A 25,122-nucleotide genomic window follows, 5' to 3' on the forward strand; every position below is an offset into this window, starting at 1 on the left:
TGCAGCTCTTGTGTCACCCAGCATGGTGCTGTTTCTACGGAGTTCACCTCAGCTGAGCGCCCCTGCTGGTAAAAATACACTCTTTGAACTGGTCCTTCCTGTCACTGCTATCACTGCACATTGTCATTATTACCTAGCTGGAGGAAAATGTCTCTTGCATTGCATAATCATAAGCACGTATCACACGGCAGCACTCACAGTCGCTGTCTGTCACCTCAGAGAACGGTTATTTACAGTAAGTGATAATAATAAGGATGAAAATGATCATGCATTCAGGGGGCTCTCAAGTTACTGTGTGACAGATGTAGTGTGGAACTGACAGTAAACATAGTCTCGCTTGTTTAATCATAGCTGTTGCATTCCTATCTCTACCAGGAATGAAAATTAGATGCTATTTCAAATTCTTATTCTGTCAGTGCATAAAATCTGCTTTATATTGTTATAAACTGTATTCTTGAGCACAAATAATCGTAAGGTTTTTTTTTTAGTTCTGGGAAGAATGATAATATTAATAATAAGACACCAGTTATAATTTCTGATATTTTTATTAAAGGATGCAGAGCACTATAAATCAGTTATGTAAGTGAGGTAAACTGTGATATATTACACCCAAGAAATTCTGCACACAGTGGACTAAAACTGATATTCAGTCACTTTGACACTTTGAAATGGGTCATGGATGGTTATTCCAGCATGACAATGACCCAAAACACACAGCCAAGGCAACCAGTTTCCAGACCTTAATCCCATAGGAAATCTGCGGAGGGAGCTAAAGGTTTGAGTCGCCAAACATCAGCCTCGAAACCTTAATGACTTGAAGAGGGTCTGCAAAAAGGAGTGGGACAAAATCCCTCCTGAGATGTGTGCAAATCTGATGGCCAACTACAAGAAACGTCTGACCTCTGTGATTGCCAACAAGGGTTTTGCCACCAAGTACTAAGTCATGTTTTACGAAGGGGTCAAATACTTATTTCACTCATTAAAGTGCAAATCAATTCATAACTTTTTTGAAACTTTTTTCTGATTTTTTTCTCTCTCACTGTTCAAATAAACCTACCATTAAAATTATAGAATGATAATTTCTTTGTCAGTGGGCAAACATACAAAATCAGCAGGGGATCAAATAATTTTTTTCCCCTCACTGTATGATTGCTTTTTTCAGACAAATACAATCAATTGCTGTTGATAATTTGAAGACCAGTAAAGTGCATCCATCCATCATAAAAGTACTCCACATGGCTCCAGGGGTTAATAAAGGCCTCCTGAAGCAAATCGATGCGGATGTGTATAAAAAATGTTCAAATTTAAAACTTTACATAATGTAATCTCTAGCTTGCGGTATTTAAGAGACTGGCGTTCCAGCGTAACGTAAGCTCCGGCGTGAAGTGAGGAGAAGGGAGCAAAAATAAAACACCGGTCATGAATTAAGTACAAAACAAGGATTTATAAAGAAAAATGTTGGAGGATTTAGATATGACCCAAGCAGAAATTGGCTTTCCTTTGCTGTAAATGAAACTTGGTTCTCACAAGACTATAACATACTCTGTCTAACCTGAGCTTACGTACACTACACCTACATCCTACGTCATCTGCTGGAACGCCACTCTCTTGTGAACACACGTACGACAGTTAGCTAGAGATTATGGTTTATAAAGTGTTTAATATGATATTTTTCACGTTATAGTTTTCCTTCAAATGCAGTAAAGGATGCTTCCACACTGTAAAACCTAACAGTGAAATTCACTAAATGAAATGAGTTCATTTAACTCAGTTCTTTTTTAAAGTTATTTCAACTCAATATATATTTGTGATGTAAACTCAAACGCTACTCATTTTAAATAAGTCACTAGAAATTAATTGAATCTATTATTCCCATACATTCTGCAGAAATCTCTATATGATGCTTCACATTTGATTATATTTGTGACCCTGCACCACAAAACCAGTCTTAAGTAGCACAGGTATATTTGTAGCAATAACCAAAAATGCATTGTATGAGACAAAATTATCGATTTTTCTTTTGTGCAAGCAAAAAAATCATAAGGATATTAAGTAAAGATTGTGTTTTATAAAGATATTTTGTACATTTCCTGCCATAAATATATCAAAAAGTATATTTTGATTAGTAATATGCATTGCTAAGAACTTCATTTGGACAACTTTGGTCTAGGGTCACATTTTATTAAAATAATATTTGCTTGTTATCAGTAATTATTACTATGCATTATAGGTGTTTTATGTTGTTAATGTTCTTTGCATTATTGCAGTGTCATATATATGTATAATGTACTGAATTTCTGGAAACAGCTGACCTTTACTGTTGACAGGGATGACGCTATGCCTACTGTATATGTTTACCTATATGACCTTCCAAATGTCATGCACAGTCCTACTTATGTTCTACATAATACAAATCAACCTTGACATCAAGAGATTGTACAGTATATAGGGTGTTGTCAAAGAATTAAGAGATTATACAACACACGAAAAACCGGGATGGATGAATTCCTTTACCACCTTTATAGATATGATATTCAATATATACTGCTATATAAAATTTCTTTCTTGCATAAGAAATATCCGTGATCAGTATATTTGCCATTCCCAGGCAAACACAGACAGCATGAACTCAACCTAAAGGCATTGCACTCATGGCAAGTAAAAATCAATGGTGCAAGATCCATATTGCAGGAAAAAAAGGCATTTGAAGGGCATTTTTCTTTTCAGCGATAACATAATAAACAGAATATGATCATGAATTAATTGATGAATGGCGCATCTAGATACTCTGACACAGATTCATCAGTATTATGAGAGAAAATGACTTTCAATCTATGCCAGATTGCCATTTTACACTCTGTTAGTGCATAAGAGAACAGATACAGATTGATTGATTGAGTGATACATTTAGATGCTTTGTCCCAAGTTTTAAAGGAACCGTCTTGGCTACAATTCATTCAATCATGCAAAAAATGTAAATCAGGACGCTACTAACAATAACAGGCGTATTAATAGTGTAACATTTGTTAAGGGAATGAGGTCTGTATTAGCCTCCTGCTCCGTGTTGAAGAGGTGAAGCACTGTTGTTCAATATAGCACATAGTGAACTCGCTCCAGCTCATTAGAGCTCTTCTTCTTTAACTGTGTCAGGATGAGGGCAAGCTCAACTTTAGACCGCAACTTACAGTGTGTATTCACTTAAAACATAATTTTATCTTAAATCTTCTTTGACAGCTCTTCACAACATGCCCTTGATGTTTTCCGATGAAAAACCAATGAGCCATCTGAAACATCGATAAGGAACTGGGTATCTTCCAAAGCCTGGAGCTGTTGAAGGGATTGGGGGAATTTAAATATTCAGCTCATGGAAACCAGGCTCCAGAAAATCAATTTCCCTTTGCTTTCATGTTGAAGATCTGGGCAGATCCACCACACTGAAGTCCAAATTAAGGTTGAAATGGAGAGCATCCATGTTGCTCCAGGGGAATCTAAGTCCAGGTCGCCTCTGAAAGCGTGACCTAAAGTCACACTCCAATTAGCCAGGGTTTGGATTACTGGCTCGATTCAGTGTCTGTGAGGGATATTGAGGCGTTCCATGAACACTTCAAAAAGCACATGGTTACAACTATAGAGACCTATTAATGGACTTAAGATATTGACGTGACACTTAACAAAGGCTCACGTAAACTATACTATGACACAGTTTCGCTGCCTTAAAATAATATAAACAGTGATGCTTAGCAATTACAACGATTAAAGTGCAAATGTGCGGTATATGGTGCCACCCGAAGACAAAGGACAAAAACCAAACATATACTCTATGTAGCAGTGCCTTTGTCATAAACTATTGTTTTAATATTTAAAGGTGCATATGCTTTGTGTTTGAAGTGTACTTTTTGACTTTGCTTATCATGTTGTCTCTCTATACATCTTGCATTGGAGGATCAAAACAATTCTACTCAGATAAAAGAAAGAATGTACATTAAAGTTTAATTCACCGCTAAAAATGCAATCATTTTTCTACTTCACTGTCAGCATAAAAGTTTTGGTAGGCTATATATTTTTTAAGTTCCTGGTTGGGTTTCTGAAGCATTCATCATTTATGTATAAGTAATGTGTAGCTCACCTAATAAATATATACATGGATGCAAAATATTGACTTGGAGCACAAAACCAGTCTTAAGTAGCATGGGTATATTCATAGCAATAGCCAAAAATACATTGTATGGGTCAAAATGATCAATTTTTCTTTTACGCCAAAATCATTTGTATATTAAGTAAAGATCATGTTCCATGAAGATATTTTGTAAATTTCCTACTGTAAATATATCAAAACCTAATTGTTGATAAGTAATATGCATTGCTAAGAACTTCATTTGGACAACTTTAAAGGCGAAATTCTCAGTATTTTGATTTTTCTGCACCCTCAGATTCTAGACATTCAAATAATTGTATCTCTGCCAAAATTGTCCTATAACAAACCATACATCAAGCTTATTTATTCAGCTTTTAAATTATGCATAAATCTCAGTTTCAAAAAAATATACCCTTATGACTGGTTTTGTGGTCCACGGTGAGTCTGTGGTCTGATCTGAAGGGACTTGAAAGTCAATAAAGTTACAAAATAATTGATTAACCAATCAGAATCAAGTATTCCAGAGACCCATGTAATAATAACATTCTCATTAGTTACCATTACCAGTATCCTGTATCTTCCTTAAAGGGATAGTTCACCCAAAAATGAAAATTCTGTCATTAATTAGTCATGTTGTTCCAAACCAATAAGACCTTTGTTCATCAACACAAGTTATGATATTTTTTGATTAAATCTGAGAGCTCTCTGACACTGCATAACACAACTGACACGTTCAAGGCCCAGAAAGGTAGTAAGAGCATCATTAAAATCAACCTGGTCTCATGACGAAAACGTGGGAGAGTTTTCGCAAAATGTGAAATACGTACCAATAAGTACATATCAATGCAGTTTCCAACAGAAATGTCCACTGAGTGGTGCTAAAAGAGTTATTTTTTTTTCCCCTCTGGAACAGATGAATGTGATGTTGGTTTTGTAAGTGACATTTCAACACCCTGGACTACACTTCCCATGTTCCATTGCACGGCTTGCACTTTCACCTGCAACCAATCATGAACTGTATAAATACGAGGCTATTACAATCATTCAGGGCTGAGTATTGTCTTGTGTTTAGCACTCTCTATGTGTTAGCAACTATTACGAATCCAGTTTCTTAGTATTTCCTGAGTCTAGTTTAGTCTTGTGTCTAGTCATTCGTGTCTTGATTTCCGTGCCTGGTTAATATCATCTTTTCTGTTTTGCTGCCTGCCTTGGATCTCTTGCTGTGTGGATTTACCCTTTGTCTTGCTGTTTCGGACTCTGTTCGCCCCTCGATTCATCTATGGACTGTCTGTTTGGATATCATTCGCTGCCGACCGACCCTTGCCTGTCTTGGATTACTCTTATGTTTGACTATGGCTGTATCCGAAATCGCCCCCTAAACCCTCAAATAGTGCACTATTTGAGGGGACAGCCATTTTAAGTGGTGTTCGAAACCATAGTGGACGTTTCCGAGTGCACTCATTCAATCCCACAATGCACCGCAAAAACGAGTGTACAATCGATGTACACCTAACGGCTAGAAATAACCCATAATGCACTGTGAGAGTCGCACCGCGCGCCGATTGAATTCCCGTGTCTTGCTAAAAGACGCCGCCCGCAGCTTGGAATCATCCATCTGTTCATTTTACAACCCACTCGTCCACGGCGAAATACAGTGTATATCACAGGTACAAATTCATTGTAAACTGATTATTCACTTTGTTTAACTATGGTTTATATGTAATTTCCATGACATAGTTCAAGATAAATCCTTATCTTACTACTGGAACTGTCCGTTTTAAATGAGTGTTAAATAGCAAGCAAACTATGCAAAAGCGCCAGTCCTTCCGGTGCATTTAGTGTCCGAATTCACTCACTCATTTTCATTCACTCCTTCAAGTGGACTGTATGAGTGGACTAATGTAGGGAATGGTGAATGAGGGTAGGGGGCGATTTCCGATACAGCCTATGTCATTGACTGTGCCTCTAGCAGTGTTGCCAAGTCTTCTGTTTTCCCATGGAATTGGGCTATTTTAACACTGTTGCCACAGGTTGAAGCGACCCTAGTAATCTGTTATTTAGCCCTTGCAAGTGAATTTAACCAGGTGAACCCAACTATGAAATGTGAATTTCACCCCCAAACGCAGTACATTTTTATCAGGGGACCCCCCTGCGAAATTGCGATTGGGCAAGTTTTGAGTAGCAATTGGGCAGGTTTTGCCATGAAAACTTGGCAACCCTGGCCTCTAGTGGAAATTTCTGTTGGAAACTGCAGTGGTATGTTCCTGTTGTCTTGTGAAAACACTCCCGCAGGTACATTTTCATGATGAGATCAGGTAGGTTAACGGAGTAGTTCACTTTCAGAACAAAAATTTACAGATGATGTACTCACCCCCTTGTCATTTAAGATGTTCATGTCTTTCTTTCTTCAGTCGTAAGGAAATTACATTTTTTGAGGAAAACATTTCAGGATTTCTCTCCATATAATGGACTTCTATGGTGTCCCTGAGTTTTAACTTCCAAAATGCAGCTTCAAATGGCTCTAAACAATCACAGCCGAGGAAACCTAGCAAAATTGGTTATTTTCTAAAAAAAAAATTATAACTTATATACTTTTTAATCTCAAATGCTCATCTTGTCTAGCTCTTTGTGTACTCTGTGTAGAGATTAAAAAGTATATAAATTGTAAATGTTTTTAGAAAATAACCGATCGTTTCACTAGATAAGATCCTTCTTCCTCGGATCGTTTAGAGCCCTTTAAAGCTGCATACTGCAGTTTGGAAGTTCAAACTCAGGGGCACCATAGAAGTTTATTATATGGAGAGAAATCCTGAAATGTTTTCCTCAAAAAACAATTTCTTTACAACCGAAGAAAGAAAGATATGAACATCTTGGATGACAAGGGGGTAAGTACATTATCTGTAATTTTTGTTCTTAAAGTGAACTACTCCTTTAAAATAGTAATTTTATGAATCTACAAGAATACTTTTTATGAGCAAAAAAAAAAACTCCCAAATGACTTTATTCAACAATTTATCTTCTTCTCTGTCAGTCTTCGATACTGACTGTTGCACACACATGCGTTGTGGTACTTTCGTGAACGTGCGTCAAAGACTGACATGGAAGAGAAGAAATTGTTGAATAAAGTCATTTTTGTGCACAAAAAGTAGCTTAATAAAATTAAGGTTGAACCACTGATGTCACATGGATTATTTTAACAATGTCCTTTCTACTTTTGCATTGCTGTCACTGTAAAAAAAAAAAAACTATTTGTTGAGTTACCTTAAAACAATTAGTTAAAATTTTAAGTTAAGTCAACTGAAATGTTAAGTTGTACTAAGTGACAACTTAAATATTTGATTTGATTCAACTTAAAATTTTAATGCAGCCAGGTAACAAAATATTTTAAGTTCTCATCTAATTGTTTTTTTTTTGTGTATGCAGGGCCAGAAAGCTCTCAGATTTTTTTCATCTGTATTCGAAGGTCTTACAGGTTTTGAACGACATAAGAAATTAATGACAGTATTTTCATTTTTGTATGTATAATATGCTGTAATGTTGATGCAATAATTAATGAATGATTAAAAAAAATCATGTAAAAATTCATACAAATGATAGAAGGCTGTTTTCATCACCTGCAACAGTTCATCTGGCATTCATATTTTAATTGCAGGAGACCAATCAAGTTATGCTAATTACTGACATCATAACATCTTTCTGTTGTGTTCAAAGCATTTTAGAAAAACAAAGACAGCTTTCATAAGTTCTAAAACAATTCAGTGATTGAAAATAAATAGCTCTTTGCCCTCTGCAAATGGATTCTGAAAGCAATTATGTCCGCTTTTATTCCCGTTTGACTTATTCATGCCTCAGGTCAGCAGGAAGTTCAGAGAAGCAATCAGAGGCATGCATGCATAAAGTGTGCGTCACGTTTAAAACAGAGGTAGCTCTATAAATTGAATGCTGACTAATAAAATTGTTCATTATTAAAAATACTTGCTTAAATGGCTGAAATGATGCCATTCCTTCCCTAGTCTTTTATTCCTGTGACTTTAAAGACTTCACTATTCAACGTAACTCAAGTTGTTTCCAGAAGCAGGGATTTGACACTTTCCTTTATGTTTTGGATAGCATTGATCTCCGCGCGGCAGATGTAGGTAGACGCTTTTGATGAGACGTGTCCTTTGAAGAACGGAACACTTAAGACTGTAATATCTGCTGTAATCTCCCTGTGCTATAATGACTCTGCCTTCCAGCTAAAGCAAACACAGGCACATGGTCACCTTCCTGCCGCACAGTTAGTACAGGTGGATACTACCATATGTTTAGAACTAGAGCAAGGCTCCAAAAGTCTGAGACCACGCTGAAAAGCTGTGATTTTTTTTTTTTTTAACGGAGTGGAGAGTTTAAGGACTTCAGAACATTCAAAACAAAGGAAGGCTAAAATGACGTAAAATGGAATATTATAGATTCAGCTCTATTTCTAGATGGCTAATCGAATAATTCAATTTGTGACTATGATAATGTGATTCTTTGTGCAGACAGTCAGATGTTATTGCTTCTATAAAAGCACAAGAGGCACTTTGGATGATCTGAAATCATGCTGGAGAATATGATCATCAGGTTTAAGTTCATGCAGCTCGAGTGCTGCTGTGAATAAAGCAAAGGAGTGGCAAACCAAAAACCTCATTTAAAAAACATACGCACAGATTTGATCTTAAAGTGTGTCTTCAGTAAAATCAAGTATCAATATTTATAAAAAATGGTCTTTGATGTGGAAAAATGCTTAGTGCCATGTTAGGGTCTAAGAAGATGTATATACTTTTCCTAATGGCAGAGATTTGAAGTCCTACAAGTTGGGAATCTAAGCGATTCTTGTTAGAATAGGATATTTGACTGAGATACAACTATTTGAAATATTAAAAATTAAAATGAAGTTTGGGTATATTTACCTTCAGAACAAAAATTTACAGATAATATACTCACCCTTTTGTCATCCAAGATGTTCATGTCTCTCTTTCTTCAGTCGTAAAGAAATTATGTTTTTTGAGGAAAACATTTAAGAATTCTCTCTATATAATGGACTTCTATGGTGCCCCCGAGTTTGAACTTCCAAAATGCAGTTTAAATGCATCTTCAAAGGGCTCTGAATGATCCCAGCCGAGGAAGAAAGGTCTTATCGTGAAACGATCGGTTATTTTCTAAAAACATCTACAATTTATATACTTTTTAATCTCTACACAGAGTACACACAGAGCTAGACAAGACGAGCATTTCAGGTTAAAAATTATATAAATTGTAATTTTTTTTTTTTTTATAAAATAACCAATGGTTTTGCTGGATAAGACACTTTTTTCCTCGCCTGTGTTTGTTTAGAGCCATTTGAAGCTGGATTTTGGAAGTTCAAACTCGGGGGCACCATAGAAATCCATTATATGGAGAAGAATCCTGAAAAAACGTAATTTCCTTCAAATGAAGAAAGAAAGACATGAACAAGGGGTGAGTACATTATCTGTCAATTTTTGTTCTGAAAGTGAACTACACCTTCAAGGTTTTGTGGTTCAGGGTCACATATTAATGGCATTAATTACGCGGCATTCGTGAGTTGGCAATCTGAAGTTTCAAAATCATTTGTGATTAATAAATTCACATCTGAAAGAGAGGTATACAGTACACACATTTTTTGTACATACGTACATTTTCTGACCCAAATGTATGCCTATTTGAGAAATGATGGTATGATCAAATGTAGGATGGTTTCTGCGTAACTTTTCCATCAGTTTGTTGCCGATTATATCATTTGAAATGAAAATAATAGCTGTTTCAGACTTTTAGACATTAGTGTTTCTCTCTCGATCTCTATATTCATGTTTAAAAATGTGTTTTTTATTCAGGTGTGATCAGAGTGACCATACACTCTTAAAAATAAAGGTGCTTCACAAAGAACCTTTTATGTCTAAATAGTTCTAAAAAGAACCTTTAACATCTGAAAAACATTTCTGTTTCACAAAAGGTTCTTTGTGGCAAAAGAAGGTTCTTCAGATTATAAAAAGGTAAGAAAGAGATGGTTCTTTAAAGAACCTTTGACTGAATGGTTCTTTGTGGAACCGTTTAACATCAGTTTTAACTAGGGGTTTGTGTTGCACTTTTTGCATCAGATGAATTTTTTTCTTGATTTGCTCTCAATAAACTTGTGGAAGAGGTTTGGGGCTTGGGAGGGTCAACTGATTTTCCCATCAGTCTGATGGTGTATGCCTTTCACAGGCACTGCTCAGAGCAATACTGCCTCTCTGTGGAGGAGCCCTGTTCTTTATACCCATCAGCCCTAAATGGCTCCAAATGAGCCAAGAGAACAGGCTTAAAATGCATAAGGTGGTGGCTTGTAGAATCTAAACCGCATCGAAAGAAAAGCTGGAAAGTAATGCTTACTTAAAGATATTCAGTACTGGACATTGCAGACTGAAGACTGAAAAACGTATTCATGCAAATTGATATCATTAGCAAAATCTCCCCGAGGACAAACAGAATGATTTGGTTGTTGCTCATGGTCTTGATAAATAAATGAAACAAATTAAACAAATTAACATCAAAGGCATGTATGTCATATTACCATTTCTAAGCTAAACGGATCTTTTGATGAAAATCACTTCTACTTTTGTTGACTGGGATGAAGTACACACTGAGATTTAAATTTCTCTTTTAATTAAAGAAAACATTCCACTGTGATGAATGTCAGTTTGATTAAAGACGTGACCTTTTTTTTTAACCTGTGTATTTGAATAAGGTGCAGATCTGGATGTGCAGACACGGTTTAGTCTGAAAACACTTTTGCCAAAGATTTGTTTTCATCCAGTGATTCGAGCTGACTAATAATGGAGAGCCTCAAGGCCTTTATTGCTTGGCATTTCTGCAACAGATCTGTGAATTTGAGACTCACCAAATATTGCAACTCTGGTTGCCACTTAAAGTACTCGGTGAATCTTTTCTTTTCTAGGTCAGACATCTGAAATACGTAACTGTTCAAAAGTCTGGAGTTGGTAAGATTATTTTGAAACAGTGTTGTTTTTGTCAACGATGACGATGACGAAATCATTTCGGTGACGGCACTTTTTTTTCATGACGATAACGAGACGATGACGAGATAAAAATGGCTCGTTGATGACTAAAACATGACGAGACGTGTGTGAGTTTTCGTTGACGAGACGAGAATAAACGAAAATGTTAGTGGGTGGTCCGTCAGACGTTTAAAATGCACATTTTTGCTTATTGTGCATGCCAATTAAAACCTAAAAAGTATCTGCCGCTATGGCAAGCCGTTTTAGCATTAAATACTCTTTGCCATACTAGTATGGCAAGCCGTTTTAGCATTCTATCCTTGTTTGGTTACGCCCACCACCTGCGTGCAGCACACAACGTGCTCAACACGTCACATTGTTGTCACTCAGACAGACAGACGATTAACCATGATGGCGGCAGTTTGCACACAGGGTGGTTGCAAACGGCGAGAGGACCTATGGGTGTATTTCAAATATATGTCTTTTATGTCTAAAACCATTCCTTCATTATTGTAATTATTGGTGAAAATAGTCGATCCGGAAGCTCACATTTTTTGAACAATAGATCTGCTATTTTCACAACTTATAAGTGACACTACCCAACAGCAAAATACTTACTGACCTACATTAATTTGTAATTTGTTAAAAGACTACTTTTCCCCCTTTTTTTGACTAAAACTAGACTAAAACCTTTTTGACTTTTCGTTGACTAAAATTGGACTAAAACTATCACATATAGAAGTGACTAAAATTTCACTAAAACTAATAAGCATTTTAGTCCAAAAGACTAAGACTTAATTTAAGATGGTTGTCATAAACAACACTGTTTTGAAAGAAGTTTCTTATGCTCAATATGTATTTGATACAAAAACACAGTAAAAACAGTAATGTTGTGCAATGTTATGACATTTTAAAGATATTAAAATAACTTTTTTAATAATAATATATTTTGAAATGTAATTCATTACTGTGATGGCAATGCTGAATTTTCAGCATAATTGCTCCAGTCTTCAGTGTCACATGATCCTTTAGAAATCATTCTAATATGCTGATTTGCTGCTCAATAAACATTTATTATTATAGTTATTATTATTATTGATTTAATGTCTTTTGAAATGGAAATCTTTGGCAACTTTTTTTATTTAATGTGTACTTGCTAAATAAAAGTATTTGTTTTCTTGAAAAAATATTTTTTTTTTTTACTAACCCTGAATTTTTGACTGGTAGTTTATGTCTGAAATGAAATGATCAATTCTGTAAATTTTTCCTGTAATTACCCCATTAAGTAGTTATATATGTGACCCTGGATCATAAGGGTAATTTTCTAAAATTGAGATATATACAAGCTGAATAAATAAGCTTTCCATTGATGTATGGTTTGTTAGAACAATATTTGGATATAACTAAAATCTGGAATCTAAAGGTGCAAAAAAATCAAAATATTGAGAAAATATTTTAAAGGTAAAGTTGTCCAAATGAAGTTCTTAGCAATGCATATTACTAATTAAAAAATTAATATTTTATATATTTACAGTAGGAAATTTATGAAATATCTTTATGGAACATGATCTTTACTTAATCTCCTAAAGATTTTTGGCATTAAAGAAAAATCGATCATTTTGACCCATACAATTTATTTTTGGCCATTGCTACAAATATACCTACACTATTTAAGCCTGGTTTTTGTGGTGCAGGATCACATAGAATGTTGTAAGCTTAGTATCTGAGTACAAACGGAATTACATTTTTATGTTTATTGATCATACATTTAGCAAAACAGAAAATAGCATACAGAGATTCATATTGTTAGATTTATAAAATATCTACACTATATATGTTTCAATATGATAGAATAAAAACAATAGTGCGAAAGTGCAAAAATAATTTTGCCTCACATTGAGTTGATTTACAGACCTGATTCCGATCAGTATACAATATTATGATGTTCTGTAGTTTAATATATTAATTGAATGATCACTAAACCCTATATAAACACTAAACAATTTACAATTGTTGCACTTACTGTGCTGGTTTAATGTAAAATACTCTACTGCCTCTTTTTTCTCGCATGATAATTTCAACTCAAATCAATGTATTATGTACATTTATGCGGGTTGTCAATAAACTGATCACCCTATTTTAGTTTATTTTTATGCTATTGAGCGGCTGGCTGTACACTGTTTCTAACTTATAACTAGGTCCACATGGCATCAGAACTCTTCTGAAAGTTTTGCACAATTTGAACGCCTGTCATTCACAAACTTCTGCCTCCCCTTGGGTGTTTGTTTTTATAATATTTTGACTAATTTAATGAATTATGCCTTCAGCTACCGATAAAATCCTGACACACTCAGCTCTCCCTTTACCATCATTCCACACAATTTCCCATAAAATCAGAACAGATAATGCAAAGTCAGCAAGTTGCATTTGAATCTGCTCATAACAAGCAGAACAACAACTCTTCAATGTCAATGATGTAAAGACTAAAGCAACCTTAAGTTTTAATGGTGGTGAGAGTTATTTGGTTCTTCTTTGTAGTTTGATCCAAATGCCCTTCTCGGGACGCAGAACGAGTTCCCCCAGAGGCCGCAGTTCCTCACGGCTCTGACACGCCTCCACGTCAAAGTGACGCAAGATCGTAGCAAGAATTACCTTCTCCTCCATCATGGCGAAGCGCTGGCCTGGAGACACAGACGCACAGACAAAGAGAAAATGGGAATGAGAGAATCAGGTCTCAGAACAAGACTAAGAGCGGGGGGAAGTTCATGAAGTAAATTTCTACAAATGCTCTTATTTGGAGCTTTCATTCCTGGAAGGCAGTGGAGATGAGTCGAGTGCTCAAATAATACATCTTTAAAAGGTATGTGGCTCTCGTTCAGGTTTGTTAGAAGCTTCTTCTTGTGTGTGGCCAGTGACCTGAACCTGCGAGCGCCACTCGCTGAGAAACAATCTGTTTTATTCAGAGGTGGGACAGAGGCCCAAAGGAAGTACACTGCATGTCTGTGGGCTGGAGGGCCAACATCCTGCAGAGTTTAGTTCCAACCAGCTCAAAGATACTTCTAGACATTTCTAGTTAGTCTGAAAGCACTGATTAGCTGGTTCAGGTCTGTTTAATTAGGGCTGGAGCTGAGCTCTGCAGGATGGTGGCCCTCCAGGAACAGGTTTGGACACCTCTGCCAAGTTCTGAGGATGTCATATGACAAGGGTTGGGAATCTGATTACAATTTTAAGTAAACCACCAGAACCGGTTGATTTTACTGTATTTACAATGTAAAACATGCTCTGCATGTGCAGTCTGATTACAGAGCAAATTACTCTAATAAGCTTTTTCATTTTAGTGAAATCAAACACATTACACACAACCAGTCTGAATCCCAAACAAATGTCTCTAGTGAATCGATTCTTTTTAGTGAATCAAACACATTGCTCGCAACCAGTTCAGTTCAATTTCCAAACAAATGTCTCTAGTGAGTCGGCCCTTTTTAGTGAATCAAACACATTGCATGCAACCAGTGTAGTTCAATTTCCAAACAAACGTCTCTAGTGAGTCGATTCTTCTTAGTGAATCAAACACATTGCGCGCAACCATTTTAGTTAAATTTCCAAACAAATGTCTCTAGTGAGTCGACCCTTTTTAGTGAATCAAACACAATGCGTGCAACCAGTGTAGTTCAATTTCCAAACAAATGTCTCTAGTGAGTTGGTTCTTTTTAGTGAATCAAACACAATGCGTGCAACCAGTGTAGTTCAATTTCCAAACAAATGTCTCTAGTGAGTTGGTTCTTTTTAGTGAATCAAACACAATGCGTGCAACCAGTGTAGTTCAATTTCCAAACAAATGTCTCTAGTGAGTCGGCCCTTTTTAGTGAATCAAACACAATGCGTGCAACCAGTGTAGTTCAATTTCCAAACAAATGTCTCTAGTGAGTTGGTTCTTTTTAGGTGAATCAAAGTACAAGTCATTTAAACTCACAACAATAAAATTAGTTAAAATGACTTGTACTTTTAAGTTGATTTAACTTAAATTTTATCGCAACTGCAGAACTTAAAAACTTAAGTTGAAACTAGTGACAACTTTTTACAGTGTAGTGAGTTGGTTCTTTTTAGTGAATCAAACACATTGCATGCAACCAGTGTAGTCCAATTCCCCAAAAAATGTCTCTAGTAAGTTGGTTCTTTTTAGTGAATCAAACACATTGCGTGCAACCAGTTATAGTCTGATTCCCAAATAAACGTGTCTAGTGAGTTGGTTCTTTTAAGTGAATCAAACGAATAGCGTGCAACCAGTTATAGTCTGATTCCCAAATAAATGTCGCTGCTTGGAAGTGTTTAGAAGCTTCTGTCACCTCTCTACTGCAATCTTGGCCCATTCCTCACCTGAAAAAGCTTTCAGATCACTGATAATCTTTGGTTTTCACTTTGCCACTGCTTTCTTTAGATTCAACCAGATATTTTCAATGAGAGTTAAATCTGGAGACTGAACAGCCCACTCAAGAACATTCTATGACTAATTCCTGAACCAAGCAGAAGTAGATTTGGATGTTTACTTTGGGATGATTGTCCTGCAGGAAAGTGTATTGATCATTAGCTTCAGTCTTTGTATCAAAGGCATCAAATTTCTTGCCAAAATGGCCTGGAATTTCAAAGAATATGATGTCATGATGTTCACTTCCTGCTACAGTAAAACAACCCTATAACAGGACTAGCCTGACCATGGAGATGGTGTTCTTCTGCTTATAAGTTTTGTCTTTTTGCACCAGACATACAGCTGATCCATAGGTCCAAAAAGTTGCAGTTTGATCACTCCATAAAACATTCTTCCAGAACTCCACAGGTCTACTCAAATGAATGTTCAAGTCTGCCTATTTGTTCTTCTTGGTCAACAAGTATTCTGGTATGTTTTCTGCAAGATGTCTCAACATGAAAGCCATACTAGTGTTCTTCTTCTACACCGCATTGAAATGTTTTTCCTCCTTTTGTCTGATCATTTTGTAAGCCTTTGGCTGACAATTGCAGGACTTTCTCAGTGGCTGTGATCAAACATTTCTTTTTGCTCAACACCCTTAAAGGTTTTCTTGTACAACACATTTTAAACTAAAGAATAAGGCCGCCACTTGTGTTTTTAGGAAATTGTTATGTCTTTCTAAAGGCTTAATTGTGTTTTAAGACAATTTTGTTCCCTACCATAAAAATAAGTGACCTAAAAACAGCAATGAATAGGGGTTAAATAATAATGAAATATCTATGTTATTAAAAAATTCTATAACTCAAGAACAATACATTATATGTTGACATTATCACTTTTAATATGCCAGTAAACTGTTTTATAAAGTCTTAGATCTTCAGAAAAGGTTGTATTTGTAAAGTACTGCAGTCTCTAAAGGGGTTGAATAATTTTGATTGCAACTGTACATATGTCCCATCAGATACAATGTGGTACACTTTTATCATTAGACTTTGATTCTCAACCCTTTTGTCTTATGTACACCCATAGCCCCACCAAAAAAGACCCCTTCCAAAACAGAAATGTGTAACAATAATTCATATTCATTTTATAAGTCAATTTTATATCAAAATGTTTTGTAATCACTCTGTTCTTTTTCTTACCGATGCAGTTTCTTGGCCCTGCAGAAAAGGGGATGTATGCATATGGATGCCTCCCTTTGCTGTTCTCTGGCAGAAACCTTTCCGGTCGAAATTCCTCAGGTTCCGGAAAGTAGCGTGGGTCCCGGTGAAGAGCATATGGTATGATAACAGCATTCACTCCTTTTGGGACTTTGAACCCATCTGCAACCGAGCAACACAACAACAGCAGTCTTTCAATTATGTTATACATGTCACAGGGTTTTATCAACTGAACAGCATTATGCACACTGCACCACGCCAAACTATACCACTTTGTGGAAGACAGAATAAAGCTTTAATAAATAATTGATAAATGGATGCATTTATTGTGTTTTGCAACACTTTCCATCCTAAAAAGTTACTGTTTTCCATCCAGCTGCTCTTTCATTTAACTTTGTCGTGAAAGAATCTTAGCTCTGAGTGGAAATAAACACTTAGGTTGCTTCATATCTGATAATGGGAGATGGAAATAGAAGCCGTGGCATCTGCTGTTAGGCTGAGATGCAAATAATGAGAGTGGCATCAAAAAGTGCATATCTTTGATCTGGCAGTGTTTGCTGCACTGTTTGGCGAGGTGACAAACTGCTGCCACCTACTGATCTGACAGCTCTCACAGATGCTGCGAGCAAACAGAGGCACGGAGGGGAAGATCCGCAGACTCTCCTTGATGACACACTCCAGGTAGCGTAGCTTTTTCAGGTCCTCCACCCCCACGTGGCGGTCTGACGAACCTGCCAATCAGAAAGAGACACAGTTGAGCTCTACAGTAAATGTGGTTGTTAGAAAACACTCACAAGCATCTAGATGCTTTCTTGACTACTGAGAACTAAACAGAACAAATTGTTTTATTAAGAGCACATGGTAGGCCTTACGCTCAATAAAACATCAACCATGTAAGAAAGACCTATTTACCGAACACTTCTTGTAGTTCTGCCTGCACTGCCTTCCGGACCTCAGGATGGGAGCCAATCAGATGTAAAGCCCAGTTCATTGAAGCAGCAGTGGTATCATGACCCTGTCAAAAAGAATGGTTCTTCAAACAATTATCTGTTTTTACAGAAGACTTTTCTTTTGTAGTTTATTTGTACCTCAAACATGAAGGTGTCCACTTCCTCCTGAATGTCCTCATGACTCAAATTCTGTCCATCCTCATAAGTAGTTTTTAACAGCATATCTAGGAAAGCCTGTCTTTTCCTCGGCCTCTGGTCTGAATCATTGTCTGCTTCAGAGTTCATGAACTTTGATCTCTCCTTGATGACCTTTGAGAAAATATTTAATCAATAGAATAATCTAGAGTTTGTATTTGACTCTCATCTGTTTTTAAACAGAAGATAAATAAATCACTTAATTTTCCAGACACAACCATATCTTGACAGTATCAGTGTTGGGGAAAGTTACTTTAAAAAGTAATGCATTACAATATTTTTACTTACTTAATTTTAACTTATTACGTTACGTAACTGACGATGTCGGTTTTACATACATTCTAAATAATAAATATCTTCAAGGCATCTAATAGATGTCTATTTGTCTCCAAGATGTACGTGTGCTATCAGGGTAGTTACTTTTTGTGGAAAGTAATGCGTTACATTACTTTTGCGCTGCTTTTTTAATCTGGGCAGGGTTGCTTGTTTGTTTTTAATATAAAAAGTTCTATTTTTGGCAAATGTAAAAGCCCTTTTACACCAAAAGCCTCAGGCTTAAGGAAAAATAAATTCATGTCTATACAGTAGACCACAGAAGAAGAAAGTTCAACACTCTTCAGCAATAATAAAAAAAATTGTTAGTTTTATTTAGAGTAATTTTTACTTATTTGTATGGTTGCACTGGATCATCAAAGGTCAGTAGCAAAGGCACTGATTAATAACATAAGATTAAATACATAAAAGATATTTCTATTATTTAACATATTTAATTATAGCAGCTTTGCATCATATTCTGAGTTGCATTTCATTGTTTTTATTCATTTTGAGGAATACTGAATCTGTTTTTTGTGAGTAATGTGAATTAATGCATGTTCACATTTATTCTAGAACTAAAGTAACATCTTACTCCAGATTTATCTCAACATAGGGACAGGAGAACTTTCAATCAATAACTGGGGAAGAAATAACTGGTATTACTTATTTAGAAAAGTAACTCAGATATTTTCTTGTAAATTAAAAAGTAATGCGTTACTTTACTAGTTACTTGAAAAAAGTAATTGTGTTAATTACGTTTAATGCGTTACCCCCAACACTGTTGTGGGTAATTGTTAAATAATCATTTTCAAAAACATTTTTTTCAGCTGAAATAAAATAAAATAAATATTAGATTAAAAACCTGGCAAATAAAATAATTAAAGATCTAAAGTAACTAAAATTAAAATAAAATAAAATAAAATAAAACTAAATAGCTTATAAATGCAATAAAAAGGCTAAAAAAATATAAAAATAAAAACGGTCACACTTTATTTTAAGGTCCAATTCTCGCTATTAACAAATCATTTACCACGATTTTTGCCTCAATAAACTCCCAATTTGCTGCTTATTAATAGTAAGCTAGTTGTTAAGTTTAGGTATTGGGTAGGATTAGGAAAGAAGAATATGTGCTTTATAAGTACTAATAAACAGCCAATATGTTAATAATAGGCATGCTAATAAGCAACTAGTTAAAGGGATGGTTCGGAGTAGATTTGACTTCATTGCTATGCACTCCGAAGCCCATGTAAATAGCCCATCCAAAGTTTTTTTTATCCTAAGTCAAACATTGAGGGAGATATCAGAGTTTTTCGAATGGCTTGCTACTGCCGTACATGGTACATGTGATGTATCTCGTAAATTGCACCACTAAACGTGCACGTAATCTTACCAAACTTCTACAGTAGTGTAAATAGGGGATGTACTCACAAAACGCTGCATCGGAAAATTTGTAAGTCCACCATGAGTGTTTTAAAAACAACTTTTACCCGATCCCTACTAGTCTCAAAAACTACAAATGGCCACACGTCGACGTCACTTCCCTGGTTTGGGAAAAGCACGTAAAAGTCCACCTACTACGTCTGTGTGCATGTCAACGTAGTAGGTGGACTTTTACGTGCTTTTCCCAAACCAGGGAAGTGACGTCGACGTGTCGCCATTCGAAAAACTCTGATATCTCCCTCAATGTTTAACTAAGGTAAAAAAAAACTTCAGATAGGGTATTTACATGGGCTTCGGAGTGCAATGAAGTCAAATCTACTCCAAACCATCCCTTTAATAGTGAGAACTGGTCCCTATACCAAAGTGTTACCACAATAACTCATTCAAAATATGAATTAGTTCTACAATATTGTAGGATGAATTCAGGATGAATTTTACACTCTATACAATCTATAAATAATGATGATGATCACTTACACTTGCAGTGAAGGAATGGAGAATCTTCAGTCTTCTAGAATGTTCTCTTCCTTCCTCTAACCTGTTGTAGATCCAGTCTGGCCACAGCCATGGTGCTCTCTGTCTCTTTGAGACGATGTCACTCATTCTGCAGGTGAAATATAAACACTGTCAGTTGGCAAGTATTAGCAAGAACACATGCTCTAACACTGAATTGCACTACTTACTTATAGACACTTTGGACATATTCAGAGTCAGAATTGCTCTGAGCAAAGATCTTCTTTCCCATTGCAGTTTCTGTTGCCCACAAACCCCATCCCATGTGTTATTAACAGTTATTAGGCAACAGGTATTTTGTATTAGCATGCATAAGCAGTATGTAAACAACAAATACATGGAAAGACTGATTGCACTGTACCACATATGATGTCCAAAGCACATAATGTTATGTAGCTGAAGCAGTTGAATGGCTCTCCGTCTATGTGCTGCTTCATCTTTTGAATCAAAATATCTGTTTGTTCATTCATCACCTCCAGGAAGTCAGAGAGGATGGAGAAGTGGAAGGTTGGAGTCAGCATTTTACGCCGGTTGTGCCACTTCTCCCCTGTGCTGTGGGAAAGAAAAGTTGGGAAGAGTCAAGTCTGTGACCTCAACATAGCTTCAATACTGTAAAGTGAACATTTCATATTCATTTTCTGTGTTTGTGGACTCTGCTGTGGTTGGACAGATGGCCAGTGGCCCTTTGTCCAGTGTGGCTGATTATAAACTACTGTGTTTTTGATAGACTTTGTTTGCAGTGTTTGATGCAAGCTGCTTTTGAATATGAGATATGAGATCTGCCAGTTTGGCAGGTGGTCCTCTACCATATGTGAAACAAAGTTTAGTTTGACTTTAAATATTTTGAGTTTTGAAGGACAGACTTTTTAGACAACAGATTGATATAAGACAGCAGTATCTTAATTTGTATTAAATATCAAGCATGTAATTATTTTTAGCATTACCACCCTAGTAAAAATTCATACTACTTTAAATCCATTAACATACACTATATTGCCAAAAGTATTGGGACACCCCCTTTTAATGAACAGGTTTAACTACTTTAGTAATTTCTTAGAGTACAAATTTTAATGTTTAAGCATATAATGATATTCTAGGGAATTGTGTGCTTGGAGTTTTTATAGCAACAATTTAGACACAACCCTTTTCTATTCTAACGTGACTTTTGTCATGACCTTTGTGTTTGTCCTTGAGTGGTCTGCATAAAGTCAAGTCCTAATCCCAGCTGAACATCTCTGATGTGACCCTAAATGCAGACCTAAAGCAAAAACTCACCAATCACCAAAAAATCACCAAACACCAATGACTTGTACATATGGGTACATACAGTATGGGCATTTTAGACACTTCCAAAAATGGTGCAAAAGAGATGGAAATACAACTTTTAAATACATGAATTATGCTACCATCTTTGTTGCCACAGTTTTGGAGGTGCCTTTTTTTTTGTTCTAAAGAACAGGGTGTCCCAATACTTTCATCCATATAGTGTATGTACAAGTCATTGGTGTTTGGAGATGAGATTTTGGCACAAGGTCTGCATTTAAAGTCACACCAGAGGTGTTCAGCTGAGGACTTTCTGCAGACCACTCAAGTTCTTCCACACTTCCAGTCAAACATTTCTTTATAAACCTTGCCTTATACACAAAGGCATTGTCATGTTAGAATAGAAAGGGTCCTGTCCAAACTTTTGCTATAAAATTAGAAGCACACAATTCCCCAGAATATCATTACATGCTTAAACATTAAGATTTGTACTCATGGAAATGACTAAATTAGTCAAACCTTTTTATTAGAAGGGGGTGTACCAATACTTTTGGCAATGCAGTGTCATATGTTATTATGAATTAATGATATTAAATTATAATTAAACTTTATTTGGAGTATTTCTTTTTTGCAAATAGCACATTTCTTAACATTATGCTTGAAATGTGTTTTAATATCACAATTTATAAGGGATGCATGATCTCTGTATAATATCAGTCTTTAAAAACATATTTAAAGTGTACCTTAAGTACACCTCCAAAAGTAATAAGTATATCCTTATTTGGATCCCAGCACAGCATCCATACAATTAAAATGCATTAAGCACAAAGGTAGTTGTTCCAATTTAGCAGTGCACCAAAAGTCCAATTGCAGGGTATTTTTTTATTAGGCATAGAAATATGTGTTCAAAAGAACAGCATTTATTTAAAATAGAAATATTTTGTAACAATATATACTCAAATATATTCAAAGTTTGGGGTCAGTACATTTTTTTCTTTCTTTGTTTGAAAGAAATTAACACTTCTATTCAGCAAAAATGTGTTAAATTGATAAAAAGTGATAGTAAAGACTTACATTGTAAGAAAAGATTTTCTATTTTGAATAAATTTTGTTCTTTTTAATTATTTATTTACCAAAGAATCCTGAAAAAGTATTACAGGTCCCAAAAAAATATTAAGCAGCACAACAGTTTCCAATATTGATAATATATTAGCACATTATAATGATTTTGAAGGATCATGTAACACTGAAGACTGGAGAAATGGCTGATAAAAATTCAGCTTTGGATCACAGAAATAAATTATACTTTATACATACACATATACATTTAACATTACTTCTGCTCTAACATGTATTTAACAAGTTATTTTTGAGTTTTTATAAAAAAAATATGTTTGTAATATATTTAAACTGTATTTCAGATATTTTTAATTTTCAATGCAGTGTACATTGTATTTGTCTGCCAAATACTGTACATAAAATGTAAATACCCTCAGAAAGTACTGAAATAATAAAACATATAGTTTTTTCTTTTAATTTTGGGTCTATGCACCTACCTTTAAACATGATCCACCCCCCCCCCCCCCCCCCAAAAACACTCCCTTCATCTGTCATTGGACAAACAAAGAGATAATCCCGCCCCAAACTCACTTAATTGGTTAAGCCACTATTGCTGTGTTAAGCTGGTCAGGTGCTCAAATAAACAAAGTCACTGTGTTTACACATGTTGGGTAAAATTAGTCTACAAATGAGTGGCTTACTTGCAGCTAGTTTATTATTAAACTATATTAAAGAAGAAATAAACTATTTTAACGTCTTTTAACCATTTTACCTAATTTACTTTATTCATCTACATTATACATCTACAAGTCATGTATTATATAAACAGTGAGCACGATAACAGATGGCAAAAGAATTGTAAAAAATGAAAGCAGAGTGTAATTTTCACAAAAATAGTGGTAAACACACCATACCTGGTGAGCAGGCCTGTGCCGAGCCAGGGGTGCAGAAACGTGTATGAGTATGACTTGTCAAGGTGTCTGGAATTACTGAGGACCACCTGATGGGAAAACACAGGTTTAAGAATAAACTGGCAACTGTGAGGAAAATGATACACAAGTAAATTGAACAAAATACAGTTTCAGTAACAGTCACCTCAATATTCTCTGCATGATACAAGATCAGAAAGGGGACTGGACCCACCCACACTTTTGCAAGAGGAAGGTGTCTGTTCTCATTTGTGCCCTCAATAATCTGGTTAAAAAAATCTTCAACGGAAATTTGTAGTGTTAAATTATCATTGTTAATAAAGAGGTAATTATAGTCAAAATGAACACAGTCTCTTACCGCCTGCATTGGTTTTAAACTGCAGTGCGTTCCCAATGATTGGATAAGCGCCTGGCATTCCTGGAATTGGTCTCATTTCGTTCCATTTTACTATATAATTTTTAAATGGATGATATGTGGAAGATGCCAAAAGGAGTAAAAGAACGGCTGTGAATATAATCCCCAAGATGTATAATCCAAAAAGCAAGCCCATTTTGTTTGGATGAAGCTGGATGTGGATAATGCTCTGAACAAAACACACAGGCTGCTTCACCGTGAACTTCAGACTTAACTATTTCACTTGCTTAGTACAAACAGAGAAAAAAACACCCTGGGCTGATCAAACAGATTGAGTTATGATATATAACTGGGACGCATGCAGGTTATCTGTGGGTAAAGTGCCTCTTGCTAAAACATTAACAGACAGCAGTGGTAATGCTGCAATTGATAATGATCTGGCATATTATTGGTGGCTTTTTGTGGCTGGTGTGTGTGTATGTTTGTGTGTTGTGGTTTACTGGCACACATTCATCAGCCTTTCTTCCATGAAAAACCTCTGCCAAGTCTTTTGTTAAAGATAGAAAAGCACCTTTTACCCTGAATGGCCACTGGATTTGATTCTAGTCATCTCATACTTTATAAGTAGGCTATGCTGTTAGTGCAAAAATATTAACAATATTATCGATAAAAGTGACCATAGATTTTTTTGTTGTTGTTGTACATTATTGGAAAGACATTCAGGGGACAAATGCATATTATTCTTTGTTGATAGATGTGCTATACAGTTGAGGTCAAATGTTTACATGCACCTTGCAGAATCTGCAAAATATTAATTATTTTATCAAAATAAGAGGGGTCATATAAATGTCATGTTGTTTTTTATTTAGTACTGACCTGAATACAATATTTCACATAAAATACATTTACATATAGTCCACAAGAAAAAATAATAGTTGAATTTATAAAAATGACCCTGTTTAAAAGTTTACATTTACATATTACACTTTATTCTTAATATTGTGTAGTTACCTAAATGATTCACAGCTGTTTTTTATTTTTTATTTATTTATTTTTGGTTAGTTCCTTGTTTGTCCTGAACAGTTAAACTGACCACTGTTCTTCAGAAAAAAATCTTCAGGGCCCACAAATTCTTTGGTTTTCCAGCATTTGTGTGTATTTGAACTCTTTCCAACAATGACTGGATGATTTTGAGATCTATCTTTTCACACTGAGTACAACTGAGGGACTCATATGCAACTATTACAGAAGGTTGAAATGCTCACTGATGCTCCAGAAGTAAAAACTGTGCATCAAGAGCCAGGGGTGT

At 35.6% G+C, this 25,122-nt stretch overlaps 1 protein-coding gene across 1 annotated transcript; it reads right to left on the bottom strand.

Annotated features, from left to right (window-relative positions):
• Window positions 1-358: 358 nt before the first annotated feature.
• On the bottom strand, window positions 359-24,135 carry cyp4v2b (cytochrome P450, family 4, subfamily V, member 2b). Its single transcript, XM_073820128.1, has 11 exons — window positions 23,817-24,135; window positions 23,625-23,737; window positions 23,444-23,529; window positions 20,569-20,759; window positions 20,378-20,447; window positions 20,172-20,298; window positions 17,883-18,053; window positions 17,707-17,809; window positions 17,391-17,525; window positions 16,777-16,956; window positions 359-13,850 (listed from the first exon to the last, which is right to left on the bottom strand). The coding sequence occupies exons 1-11, from the start codon at window positions 24,007-24,009 to the stop codon at window positions 13,687-13,689; spliced, it is 1,533 nt and encodes a 510-aa protein (XP_073676229.1). The 5' UTR covers window positions 24,010-24,135; the 3' UTR covers window positions 359-13,686.
• Window positions 24,136-25,122: the final 987 nt, after the last annotated feature.

Source organism: Garra rufa, chromosome 16 (genome assembly GCF_049309525.1).
Source record: "Garra rufa chromosome 16, GarRuf1.0, whole genome shotgun sequence".
NCBI classification, from domain to species: domain Eukaryota; kingdom Metazoa; phylum Chordata; class Actinopteri; order Cypriniformes; family Cyprinidae; genus Garra; species Garra rufa.